A 14,326-nucleotide genomic window follows, 5' to 3' on the forward strand; every position below is an offset into this window, starting at 1 on the left:
GTCTGTGTGTGTCTATCTGTCTGTCTCTTCATACACCTGTCTGTCTTTTCATACACCTGTTTGTCTTTCTGGCTGCCTACCTGACTCGTGTGTGTCTGTGTGTGTCTGTCTGTCTGTCTTTTCATACACCTGTCTGTCTTTTCATACACCTGTCTGTCTTTTCATACACCTGTCTGTCTTTTCATACACCTGTCTGTCTTTTCATACACCTACCTTCTTGCTTATCTGACTGTCCTCTTGTCTTGCCACCTCTCTGGCTTTACATCTGTCCGGTTGTCCATCCACACATTTCTTGGGAGCAGCGAGCTGGAAGAGGAGATGGTGTTTGAGGAGTTCAAGCGCTCCTACATGAAGGGGATGGCCGACGATGAAGAGGAGGGCAACGTGTCTACAGGAGACGCCGCTTCCTGAGCAGGGCCCCTCGTCGCTGGCCAAGCAGCCTCTGTCACAGCACCCCTTTGTGGTTGCCTCCAGTACTCCATGCAATGAGAATGGAAAACGGTGATAGTATTGAGTAAAAAGTATAACGATAGCAGTCAAAACAATTGTGGTTAGGTGTTTGATTCACCTTTAGAGGTAGTTTAGAACATTGCTGGTGGATGATTTATAGTTTATTCACAAAGCTTAGGGGGTCTGTATTTCAGCCTCACCATCAGTAGACAGCTTTGTAATCGGCAGGATTTCACTCACTGTCTTATGGTCACCGTGAGCACAGAGTAATGTAACATCCATCCCTGTCTTTAATAAAGAGTTTGGCAGCCATGTTGTGAGGTGAATGGTGGCCATTTTGAGTCATGTAAAAAGATGCTCTGTTACATTGACTATTATTAGCGTTATCTAGTAGATAAAAGTGTAGTGCACTAGATCACTGCAAGCACAAATATATGCCCAGTTAAGACCAACTGTCTTGTACTTGCGTTATGGTATTAAAAGCTAGAGATGTTCTCACAAAAGCTATAGTATTACATTTTCATAGCATCCTTTCATATAGGGAAGATACTTTGTCAACACAGGCTTTACTCAAGCCCATAACGGTAACAGCTGGGGTTGGATTCAAATCTACCTGGGAGGCACACTCTTAGAAAAAAGGTGCTATCTAGAACCTTATAGGGTTCTTCGGCTGTCCCCAAAGGAGAACCCTTTGAATAAACCTTTTGGGTTCCATTTAGAACTCTTTCTACAGAGGGTTTTTACATGGAACCCAAAAGGGTTATACCTAGAACCCAAAAAGATTTGACCTGGAACCAAAAAGGGGTCTCCTATGGGGACAGCTAAATAACCATTTTGAAACGCTTTTTTTGTAAGAGTGTAAGGCTGCCTTACAGGTGTTGTTGTGCTTCAACAAGTCACACACAAATAAGTATGAACGACACAAAGACGGACGCACGGTCAAACCAATCCAAAACAGACAAAGACCAAGAGCTTACATTTGATTTAGGTGAGGAAGAGCAATATACAGAACAAAACACAAGCAACAACCATCAAATCTATGTACTACAAATCACAAAACAACATACTGTATCTCCCTGTATCACAATGCATCACCAATCACTTTAGATACTATTGAGGAGTATACATCTGTTCCAAAAACCACCTGTACCAAATGGTCCATATACCATCAAAACATGTTTCAATACCCTTCTGCTTTCACTGAGTCTCAATTCACCCAAATATAGTGGAAGTCAAATATATTGTAAGGTTATTTCACAATTCAGTCGATCAATATCCGAACTTAAACAACTAAGACAGAAAATAATTTTGACCGCATGAATTCATTTTTCGTATGCCGTCCACAAGATTAAATTAATGAACAAAAATGGTGTGGGCATAGAGAGGAAGGTCTGCAACAGGATACGTGAGCAAGCTGTTTTCAAAGCAAAAGCTGTATGACTATCCGGCGTTACCTGACCAACGCTCCAGCTAGCTAGCTTTCGTAATATTAGTTAGCTAGCTAGCTTTCGTAATATTAGTTAGTTAGCTAGCTTTCGTAATATTAGTTAGCTAGCTAGCTAGCTGTCTTACCTCAATGCTTGGAGGCTTTACTGACAGACAACAGGGAGACTGTTATGTACTTGAGTGAAGACCCAAAAGCGGTTTTAACAGAAAACAGAGTTCTTTAATGAAAAACAGGAATGGCATAAATCCTCTTCCAACGTTGACAATGGAACAAAAAGAACGTAGTATAGTGCAGGATGCACCTGCCAGGCAGACTCCGACAGGATAGGACAAGGTGGAAGCAAACGAGACGACAGCTTGCTTCTGGCATCAAAAACACAAACAAGAATCAGACACTGAAAGTAGCAGGAACAGAGAGAGAAATAGAGACCTAATCAGAGGGGGAAGAGAGAACAGGTGTGAAAGAGTGAATGAGCTAGTTAGGGGAGATGTAGAACAGCTGAAGAATGAGAGACAGAGAAGGTAACCTAAAAAGACCAGCAGAGAGAGACAGAGTGAAGAGAAAGGACAGGAACAGACATAACAAGACATGACAGAGACAGGGAGCCACAAAGCATCAACGCTAACGGCTAAAGCTAGCTAGCTATTATACCAAACAGGTGTGTGTGTGCTTCCACGTGTCCGTCTGTACACTGTACAAGGATTGTTCAAGACTATCCAGCCCCAGCATACACAGCTTGGCACACAACGTTTTGACCATGACACTGCAATCAAGTGAGTATTAATTAATTATCAACAATTGTCTATATGCTGTAGGTAGTCCTTTTCTCCACTAATAATGCCAGAGATTAAAGTAATTAAGATGGATCGTTCAATTGTTCAACCATTCAATTATTCTCAATGGTAATTAGTGAGAATAGGTGAGTATGTCTTCATATAAATAGGTGAGCATACTGAGTATGCCTCCATATAGCCACCACTACACCTGCACCACTGGGTGAGATTGAAGTTGTCCGTGTTAACAGTGACACTACACATATAATATATACAGAATTACAGTACCTTACGAACCCTCACATCCTACACATGTTCAGTAGAGAAGAACATCAACAGACATGGAGCTGTTGAAGCAGCTCGACCACATCCTACAGGTAACACACACACATAGGAATTGATGAGCACACAAACAAACACATGGTCATAAGTTCCAGATATAAAGGCACCAAGGATCTTATGAGATGTATTTGTGTGTGGTGTGAGGTAACGAGGTGTGTGTACGTAAGGGGGCAGAGTGTTTCCCAATGTGCTCGGTTAGAGGGTATGTATCTGAAGGCTCTAACCTGTGTGTGTGTGTGTGTGTGTGTGTGTGTGTGTGTGTGTGTGTGTGTGTGTGTGTGTGTGTGTGTGTGTGTGTGTGTGTGTGTGTGTGTGTGTGTGTGTGTGTGTGTGTGTGTGTGTGTGTGTGTGTGTGTGTGTGTGTGTGTGTGTGTGTGTGTGTGTGTGTAGTAAGTGAAAAGGCAGGCTGTGTTGTACCTAGTGTCCTCTCTGAAGGGGTTATTGTGAAGGCTCTAGCCTGCTGCTTCTGATGCTGCTCCCTCTGAGGAAGAGCATCCCGAAAAACATGACCTTGATCTCCTTTTACCAGGACACTCACATCTCAACCTCCACATATCAGTCAAAAGTTTGGACACACCTACTCATTCAAGGGTTTTCCTTTATTTCAACTATTTTCTACATAGTAGAATAATAGTGAAGACATCAAAACTATGAAATAACACATATGGAACCATGTAGTAACCAAAAAAGTGCTAAACAAATCAAAACATGTTATATTTGAGGTTCTTCCAAGTAGACACCCTTTGACTTGATGACAGCTTAGCAACTCTCAGCATTCTCTCAACCAGCTTCATTTCAATTAGGTGTGCCTTGGTTAAATGTTAATTTGACTAATTTCTTTCCTTCTTAATGCGTTTGAGACAATCAGTTGTGTTGTTACAAGGTAGGGTTTGTATAGAGAATATAGCCCTATTTGGTAAAATACCAAGTTCATATTATGGCAAGAACAGTTCAAAAAAGCAAAGAGAAATGACAGTCCATGATTACTTTAAGACATGAAGGTCAGTCAATCTGGAACATTTAAAAAACGATGAAAGTTTGTTCAAGTGCAGTCACAAAAACCATCTGGCTCTCATGAGGACCGCCGCAGGAAAGGAAGACCAAGTTACCTCTGCTGCATAAGTGTCACAACTTCCGCCGAAGTCGGCTCCTTTCCTTGTTCGGGCGGCGTTCGGCGGTCCATGTCACCTGCTTTCTAGCCATCGCCGCTCCATTTCTCATGTATCCATTTGTTTTGTCTTGTTCCCTGCACACCTGGTTTTCATTCCCAATCAATCTACATGTATTTATTCCTCTGTTTCCCCTCATGTATTTGTGTAAGATTGTTTGTGTCATGCGTGTTTTTGTACGCACTAGGCTTGCATTCATTTTCTCTCGTGTTATTTCACGAAGCCTGTTTGTATACATTTGACGGTTGTGACTGTTTGTGCTCATTTTACACTTTGCCTTGTTGGTTGGAGATTTTTGGACGCAGCTGCGTCTCTCCTGCCGAAATAAAGTGTGCGCCTGTTCACAATTCTCTGCTCTCCTTCACCTGACTTCAGCACTGACAATAAGGTCATTAGAGTTTCCAGCCTCTGAAGTTGAAGCCCAAATAAATGCTTCACAGAGTTCAAGTAACAGACACATCTCAACATCAGCTGTTCAGAGGAGACTGTGTGAATCATGAATTGCTGCAAAGAAACCACTACTAAAGGACACCAATATGAAGAAGAGACTTGCTTGGGCCAAGAAACACGAGCAATGGGCATTAGAACGGTGGAAATCTGTCACACCCTGATCTGTTTCACCTGTCTTTGTGATTGTCTCCACCCCCCAGGTGTCGCCCATCGTCCCCATTATCCCCTGTGCATTATCCCCTGTTTGTCTGTTGCCAGTCTGTCTTGTTTGTTCAAGCCTACCAGCGTTTTGTGTCTCAGCTCCTGCCTTTTCCAGTTTCTCTTTTCCCGCCCTCCTGGGTTTGACCCTTGCCTGTCCTGACTCTGAGCCCGCCTGCCTGACCGCCGACCTGTACCTTTGCCCCCCCTCTGAATTACTGACCTCTGCCTGACCCTGCCAGCCGTCCGGTACTGTTGCCCCACCTCTGGTTTACTGACCCCTGCCTGCCTTGACCGGTCTATTGACGGCCCCTGTTGGGATATTCAACTATTATTTATTCGACGTGGTCTGCATCTGGGTCTAACCTTCATACCTGATAGAAATCTATCCTTTGGTCTGATGAGCCCAAATTTGAGAATTTTGGTTCCAACTGCCGTGTCTTTGTGAGATGCAGAGTAGGTGAATGGATGATCTCCGCATGTGTGGTTTCCACCGTGAAGCAGGTGTTATGGTGTGAGGGTTCTTTGGTGACACTGTCTGTGATTTATTTAGAATTCAAGGAACACTTAACCAGCATAGCTACCACAGCATTCTGCAGTGATACGCCATCCCATCTGGTATGCACTTAGTGGGACTATCATTTGTTTTTCAACAGGACAATGACCCAACACACCTCCAGGCTCTGTAAGGTCTATTTGACCAAGAAGGAGAGTGATGGAGTGCTGCATCAGATGACCTGGCCTCCACAATCACCCGACCTCAACCCAATTGAGTTGGTTTGGGATGAGTTGGACCGCAGAGTGAAGAAAAAGCAGCCAACAAGTGCTCAGCATATGTGGAAACTTCAATACTGTTGGAAAAGCATTCCAGTTGAAGCTGGTTGAGAGATTGCCAAGTGTGTGCTAAGCTGTTACGGCAAAGGGTGGCTAGAGAAGTGGTGGTTGTGAGAAGTGTTTTCACTGTTCTATGAAGTTGATGTGCATTCTCAGTTGTGTTTGATTTGATCTCGTTCTCAGACACTATTGCCCAAATGCAAAAAGAGTCTGGTAAGCTGACGCCTCAAACTGTGGTCAGAGGGAGCTGGGCTGCAGACAGCACAGATGGTTGGGGGTGGAAGTAGAGGTGTTTGGGGTGGAGAGGACGGTGGACTCAGTGGACGACATCCCAGCCATTTACCTGATGGGTAAGTTGACATCACTTCTACTTATACAATCAACCAAACAAATTTGAATGGCTTTTTTCCCCACCAGCAGATGTCACAAAGTGCTTTTACAGTAACCCAGCCTAGACCAGGGGAACCCAGGACATACAGGGCACCACTGTTCCTGCCTCTCTTTCTCCCTGTGTGATGACATATCCTGTTTAGGCACCTGGCCAGCTGAGTGCAGCTGGCTCTCCCGTCAACATGAGGATCCTGCTGATCCAGCCAAAAACACATGGGTACACAGACACACACACGCACACTATTAGGAATGCTAGCCTATTTAAACGTTTGTGTGTTGTGTGTCAGAGTTAAGGGATAGTAACACAGTGTTTCAGAAGAGGTGTCTGGTGTGGGAGGAGGACATGGAGATGATCCAAGTTTCTGGACAGAAAGGTGACATATTAGTCTTTCCTTACACCCATTACCCCCTACTCTCACCTAGCCCCTTACACTTAACCTCTAACCCCTTACACCCTACCATTACCCCTTACTCTCACCTAGCCCCTTACGCTTAACCGCTAACCCCTTACACCCTACCATTACCAGGCTACTCTCACCTAGCCCCTTACACTTAACCGCTAACCCCTTACACCCTACCATTACCAGGCTACTCTCACCTAGCCCCTTACACTTAACCGCTAACCCCTTACACCCTACCATTAACAGGCTACTCTCACCTAGCCCCTTACGCTTAACCGCTAACCCCTTACACCCTACCATTACCAGGCTACTCTCACCTAGCCCCTTACGCTTAACCGCTAACCCCTTACACCCTACCATTACCAGGCTACTCTCACCTAGCCCCTTACGCTTAACCGCTAACCCCTTACACCCTACCATTACCAGGCTACTCTCACCTAGCCCCTTACGCTTAACCGCTAACCCCTTACACCCTACCATTACCAGGCTACTCTCACCAAGCCCCTTACACTTAACCGCTAACCCCTTACACCCTACCATTACCAGGCTACTCTCACCTAGCCCCTTACACTTAACCGCTAACCCCTTACACCCTACCATTACCAGGCTACTCTCACCTAGCCCCTTACACTTAACCGCTAACCCCTACATTTCCAACATGACCTGATGTGTGTGTTACAGGAAGAGTTGAAGGCGGAGCATGCCTTGTACCTGCAGCAGCACCTGGAGCTCCTTGCCATGATGGCCAACTTCTTGCAATTCCTTTCACCACGAAAACTGAGCAATGTCTTGTTTGCCCTTGGACTTCTCCCCCTTCTCCTCACACTTACCTCCAGGTGGCACATTCAACACCTCTCCTTGTCAACACACTGGCTGCGTCTCAATAGTCTGTTAGCTTCCTCTCACAGGCACTATAGTGAGGACAATACTCTTGTCAATATTATGAACATGAGGCCCTCTATCATCAAATATTAATGCTTTAATGGAAGTTTTGTATTTTAATTGTGAGAAGTTTTTTACTGTTATTGTTTGACTGAGCTTCACTGAAAACAATTACAATCAACTCTGTTGATATGGCAATCGCAAAAGTTAGTTACAGTAGGGCAAAAAAGTATTTAGTCAAGCCACCAATTGTGCAAGTTCTCCAACTTAAAAAGATGAGAGAGGCCTGTAATGTTCATCATAGGTACACTTCAACTATGACAGACAAAATTAGAAAAAAAATCCAGAAAATCACATTGGAGGATTTTTAATGAATTTTATTTGCAAATTATGGTGGAAAATAAGTATTTGGTCAATAACAAAATTTATCTCAATACCTTGTTTTATACCCTTTGTTGGCAAAGACAGACGTTTTCTGTAAGTCTCTTTAAGTCTTCACAAGGTTTTCACACACTGTTGCTGGTATTTTGGCCGATTCCTCCATGCAGATCTCTTACAGGCCTCTCTCGTCTTTTTAAGTGGGAGAACTTGCACAATTGGTGGCTGACTAAATACTTTTTTGCCCCACTGTATGTCTTATATATTTACCAAGGTTGATTTCTGAACTTTATTCTCAAGTGTGGTAATTTTAGTAACTGCTACTTTGCTTTTGCTCTGATGTGATCACCCCATAAATTTGTAAGAATAAAGTTACTAATGCTATTGTTTGGATTTTTTTACTGCCCTTATTTCATTGGAAATTATCATATATACTCCTAATACATATTAATTCATCACAAAACGGACAGCTGGCAAAGATGTACAGTGATTCATAAATGTACAGAACCCGCTGCATTTACTAACAAGTCAATGTGTTTATTGTAACATAAACAAATTTAACAAAACAAACAAGTTCAAGTCAAACAACTTCACATCAAGAAAAAATATAATCAGTTCCAACATTTGACACCCTTGAAAAAGATCAGCAAAACAGTGTGGTCAAGGTGCAACAGCGCCTCTTCAACCTATAGAGGCTGCAACTACAGGGCTCGCCAGAGGGTGGTGCTGTCTGCCCAATGCATCACTGGGGGCATACTGCCTGCCCTCCACGACATTTACAGCACCTGCTAGCCAAGAAGTTCTTCTAGGACCTCAGCCACCCGAGCCACGGCCTGTTAACCCCGCTGCCATCCAGAAGGGGAGATCAGTACAGGTGCATCATAGCTGGGACCGAGAGAGAGCTTCTATCTCAAGGCCATCAGACTGTTAAATAGTCGCCACTAGCCGGCCTCTGCCCAGAACAGTACCCTGAACTTTAGTCGCTGTAACTAGCTGGCTACCACCCAGTTCCTCAACCCTGCACCTTAGAGGTTGCTGCCCCTAAGTACATGGAACACTGGTCCCTTTATTATTGTTTACATACTGTTTGACCCACATATGTATATACTGTATTCTAGTCATGTCCTATCCTATTTAACTCTTGCTGTACCATTCTATCCTACGTATTCTACAGATACACTACATATTGTATCCATAAACTGTCCATAATGTCTATACATCCCATCGCCTTTGGAAAGTATTCGGACCCATTGACCTTTTCCACATTTTGTTACTTTACCTTATTCTAAAATTGATTCAATAAAACAAATGATTCTGCAATCTACACACAAAACCCCATAACGACAAAGCGAAAACAGTTTTTTTCTACATTTTTTCAAATGTACATTTTTAAAAGTATTCAGTATTTGCTATTAGACTTGAAATTGAGCTCAAGTGCATCCTGTTTCTGTTGATTATCCTTGATATTTCTACAACTTGATTGGAGTCCACCTGTGGTAAATTCAATTGATTGGACATGATTTGGAAAGGCACACAACTGTCTATATAAGGTCCCCTAGTTGACAGTGAATGTCAGAGCAAAATCCAAGCAATGAGATTGAAGGAATTATCCGTAGAGCGCCAAGACAGGATTATGTTGAGGCATGATCTGGGGAGGGGTACCAAAATCTTTCTGCAACATTGAAGGTCCACAAGAACACAGTGGCCTCCATCATTCTTAATTAAATGGAAGAAGTTTGGAATCACCAAGACTCTTCCTAGAGCAATCGAGGGAGACTGAGCAAACAGGGGAGAAGGGAATTGGTCAGCGAGATGATCAAGTACCCGATGGTACTGACAGAGCTCTAGAGTTCCTCCTGTCTCATCCTCCAGTATTTATGCTGTGCAGCAACGCTCCCCATCCAACCTGACAGAGCTTGAGAGGATCTGCAGAGAAGAATAGAAGAAACTTCCCAAATACAGGAATGCCAAGCTTGTAGTAGTAGTAGTAGTAGTAGTAGTGTCATACCCAAGAAGACTCGAGGATGTAATCACTGTCAAAGTGCTTCTGCAAAGTAATGAGTAAAGGGTCTGAATACTTATGTAAATGTGTTATTTCATTATTTATTTTTATTTTTTAAAGATTTTTTTATTTATTCTAAAAACCTGTTTTTGCTTTGCCATTATGTGATATTGTGTGCAGATTGATGAGGAAAAAAAACAATTTAATACATTTTTGAATAAGGCTGTAATTTAGCAAAATCTGGAAAAAGTCAGGGGTCTGAATACTTTCCAAATGCACTGAACAAAGTCATACCGTATAAGGCAAGAAATAGCATAAGTGTTGTTTCAGCCTATATGTGTTGTGTCACTGTCAGCACTGCCAGCTTCAATCTCATCTTATTGAGAATAAATGAATGATTGAATAATTGAATGATCCATCCGAATTCCTTTCATCTCTGCCATTATTAGGTGGAGGGAATAACCACCTATAGCTAGATACCTACAGCATATAGACAATTGTTGATAATTATTAAATACTCACCTCATGACAGAGAGAGGGTGATGCTCAAAACTTGGTATGTCAAGCCTTGTTAGCTGGGGTGGGATTGTCTTGAACGAGCCGTGTACAGTCTACAGACACACACACACAATTGTTTGGTATGATAGCTCGCTAGCTTTAGCCTTTAGCTCAATGCTTTGTGGCTTTAAATATAAGCTTCCTGTCTTGTCTGTCAGAAAAGTGACCAAGTATTGAAGGAAGGCAGCTGGCTAGTTAGCTAGCTAACGAACTGACGTTGCTTGTTGGTGGCCCTTATTTATAACTAACCTGGCGACAGCTAGCTAGCTGGAGCGATGGTCAGGTAACATTAGATACTTTACTTTACTTTGAAAACAGCTAGCACACATGTCCTGTTGCAGCTCCTGCTCTACACCCATACCGTCTCTGTTCATTAATGAAATCTTGTGGACGACATGAAAAATGTATTCATGCAGTCGAAAATATTATCCGTCTTATGCAGGTTTTTTTATTTTTTTATTTTACAATAGCTCTTAATGTCCCAAAAATATAGCTCTTATTATCAGACCGCTAATATCGTAAACATGTGAGTAGCGACATGAAGTTGGATTTTTGTATCAAAAAGAAGATAAGTTCAAACTAGCAAACTGAGATTCTGTTCTCATATATGGAGCTGATGTGTGAAAGTGGAGGTCACAAACCTCCAGGAATGAAATGTCCTAAATCTGCACTATGCAAGAATACGTGATTTTGCTAAGCAATACAATCATGAGCACACTCTCACTCATTAAGATAAACAAATCAGTCAAACAAATAGGTCGTTTTGTAGGACATTTTATTCATTAATGTTATAGGAAACTGCCCAGAGCTAACAGGCCATTGTAGATGCCTTTTGATTTATAGAAGGTGCTCTGTTGGTGTTAACTTCGAGAACTTTGTTAATGTATGTGTGTGTGGATTGTGTGTCTTCCAATTATATGTGTATGTAACCTGTGTCTGTGTAACTGACTCTCACGGACTAAGGCGATGGGGGATGGCCCCTCTATCTACCCCCAACTATAGTCCCCCTCGTCACCACCTGGAGCGCTTGCTGGAGGAAAGTCTCGGAACAAGGGCAAGTCGCAGGAGTCGGGGTAGAGCAGGAAGCCAGAGAAGGTGCTTCTGCTCTCATTGTCAGCATACATGCCGTTGGTGATGTTGTCCTTCACCTGCAGCCACACCCGGTCGCCCATGACCAGATGGAGCACCACCTGGTGGTTAGTGGTGCCCAGTAGGGCTGGCTCCGTGGTCTTCACGATAGGGTTGAAATTATGGAACAGACCCACCTTCAGCACCTTGTTAAACACCGCCAGGTGGTAGCTGAAGACATAGGTGCCATTCACTGGTGCCCTGTAGATGCCTATGATGGGGTCGAAATGAAACTGCCGGTTGGTGATGACTTGGGTGAACGGCACGGGCTTGTCCGGTAGCGGGTAAATTGTGCCGAGCGCGGCGGTGAATGAGGACTGGATGGCTGGAGAGCATGGCCCGGGAATGCCCGTCATACCGAGGTCACCCTGGTCTCCCTTTTTACCGTTGAGACCCACGGCACCCTTAGGGCCCAACTCACCTTGCTCTCCCTTGGGCCCACGGATCCCTTGTTGACCGTCTGCCCCGTCTGCTCCATTAGTGCAGTTGCACTCGCCCTTTGCCCCCAGTTCACCTTTCTCACCATTCGTCCCGGGGACCCCAGGGGAACCCATGTGCCCTGTTTCACCCTTGGTCCCCGTAGTCCCTGGAGGGCCTGCTACTCCGGGGAGACCCCTGGCCCCAGCCGGTCCGGGTATCCCTGGTTGTCCTGCACGGCCCTGAACACTTTCACAGGACGCAGGACAGGTCCCTTCTGCTCCCTGGGGCCCCATCTCTCCCTGTGCACCCTCCAGACCCGGGTCCCCTTTGTCCCCTGAAACATGCAAAAACACACACCGCGCACAACACACACATACATACATACATACATACATACATACATACATACATACATACATACACACATACACACATACACACACACACACACACACACACACACACACACACACACACACACACACACACACACACACACACACACACACACACACACACACACACACACACACACACACACACACACACACACACACACACACACACACACACACATACATAAGATCTAAAGTTCCAAAGTTGGATGATGGAGAGATGAGTTTATGTTCTGCATCTGTTGTTTGACTGACCTTTGAAGCCGCGGGCCCCCTTGGTGCCGGTGAAACCCACTAGCCCACGTTCTCCCTTCTCATTTTCATCACCCTTCTGACCTGTAACAAATAGGTAGAAAGTAAGAGAAAGAGAGAACGAAGTTGCAAATCATTTTCTGCAAGCTTGTATTACTGTCATTGCTCAGACATGGTACAGTCCACAGCTTTTTTGCTTTTTTTTTAGTCATAACAGAATTGACAAGTATCACTTACCCTTCAGTCCTTGGCGGCCCACGAACCCAGGCCGACCTCTGAACCCTGTGAGTCCTCTTCTCCCAGGACTTCCTGGAATACCTTTGTGGGTTAAGAACAATGACGTAAACAATATGTGGCTAGCTAATACACTGTATTTAATATATTATATCTATGCTTGAGAGTGGCAGAAAGAGAACAGAGAATGAGGCAAAGACTGTGGATGCAGCTAGTTATATAATTTGTTTAGTAAGTTTAGATGGTGTGTAGACCTAAAATACCGTCAGAGCAAAAGAAAAGGTCCACACTACTAATTAGGGTGAAAAAACGACATGTTTTTGATCCATTTCAGATAAACGATTTTAAGAGTGTACATCTATTTTTCTACTTCTAATGGAACTAATGGAAAATGTATACTATTCTATGCCTTTCTACATACCTGGCAGGCCCCTGTCTCCTCTGTCCCCTTTGGGTCCCACGCTGGCCTTGCAGCGGGAGCAGACACAGAACCAGGGCACCTGGTCCATGGGGGGAGGCACTGGCACATCCAGAAGTGTCTGGCAGTACGACATGTCCGGCTCCGACCCGGTCTCAACTACCAGCAGTTCCCCAGTTCGCCAGTTCCCAGTCATGTTCATGTGAGAGCTTGGTGGCATGGGGAAGCCAGGATTGGGGTAGTCGGAGGGGGGCATTGGACCGCTGCGGGCATTCATGTCCTGGTTGTTGGTGGGCATAGGGTAGTCAGATCGCATTGGGTACATGTGGATGTCCGTAGGGGGGCTGTCTTGGGAGCCTGTGAATGGGAGAGGGGGCATCTCGTTGTATCCCCCTGTGGGTGAAGTATGCATCGCAGAGGAGATGGTGGTGCATAGGAGCAGTCCCAGCAGACTGGTAGTCTGAGAGAGAGAGAGAGAGAGAGAGAGAGAGAGAGAGAGAGAGAGAGAGAGAGAGAGAGGGAGGAGAGGGAGGGAGGGAGGGAGAGAGACAGAGAGAAAGAGAAAGAGAAAGAGAGAGAGAGAGAGAGAGAGAGAGAGAGAGAGAGAAAGAGAGAGAGAGAGGGAGGGAGAGAGAGAGACAGAGAGACAGAGAGAGAAAGAGAGAGAGAGAGAGAGAGAGAGAGAGAGAAAGAGAGAGAAACAGATGTCCAGTTGTTTTCATGATTTTTGTCTCATATGATAATCATTCAAGAGAACTACTTAATCAATTTCAATTCTTCAAACATTGACCCAAAACGTATTTTTGCTACAAAATGGGAAGAAAAATACAGTGGTATCTCATCGGGCACAAACTGGTTAAATCAACTTTGTTTCAACGTCATTTGTGACATGGCATCTACGTGGAAAATACATTGGATTTGAAAAAAGTCCTTAACGTAAACTGTTTTTTTGAGGGTGAAACTTCAACCACAGGATTTTGTCATCATGGTAACCAATTTTCAACATAGACAAACCTTGTATAAAATATGTTGAACTTGTACCTTTGAAACAACGTCAGATCTTCAACGTTATATCTGTTATCAGAAGAAAAAGACAATAGGCTGGGCAGCATCTCCTACTGGAAAGCTGATCTATCTAGAGCTATCCATTTGGCCTCTCATCCATGATTTTAACCAATCCCAGCTTTGATATTTGTCACTGACTA

At 44.0% G+C, this 14,326-nt stretch overlaps 2 protein-coding genes across 2 annotated transcripts in view; one reads left to right on the top strand and one right to left on the bottom strand.

The window, feature by feature from the left end:
* saga (S-antigen; retina and pineal gland (arrestin) a) overlaps nucleotides 1-533 on the top strand; it is a 16,605-nt gene extending 16,072 nt beyond the window's left edge. Inside the window, exon 15 of the mRNA XM_064928535.1 lies at nucleotides 303-533. Within this exon, the coding sequence (XP_064784607.1) occupies nucleotides 303-411 (109 nt within the window). The 3' untranslated portion in view covers nucleotides 412-533. The remainder of the gene's footprint in view (nucleotides 1-302) is intronic.
* Nucleotides 534-11,094: 10,561 nt separating this feature from the next.
* LOC135508394 (adiponectin-like) lies at nucleotides 11,095-12,135 on the bottom strand. The gene has a single exon (XM_064928548.1). The coding sequence runs from the start codon at nucleotides 12,113-12,115 to the stop codon at nucleotides 11,261-11,263; it is 855 nt and encodes a 284-aa protein (XP_064784620.1). The 5' UTR covers nucleotides 12,116-12,135; the 3' UTR covers nucleotides 11,095-11,260.
* Nucleotides 12,136-14,326: the final 2,191 nt, after the last annotated feature.

Source organism: Oncorhynchus masou, chromosome 3 (genome assembly GCF_036934945.1).
Source record: "Oncorhynchus masou masou isolate Uvic2021 chromosome 3, UVic_Omas_1.1, whole genome shotgun sequence".
NCBI lineage: Eukaryota > Metazoa > Chordata > Actinopteri > Salmoniformes > Salmonidae > Oncorhynchus > Oncorhynchus masou.

Excerpts from the sequence above, each read along its gene's own strand:
- LOC135508394 (XM_064928548.1), bottom strand. The coding sequence starts at position 12,115 with ATGGGGCCCCAGGGAGCAGAAGGGACCTGTCCTGCGTCCTGTGAAAGT.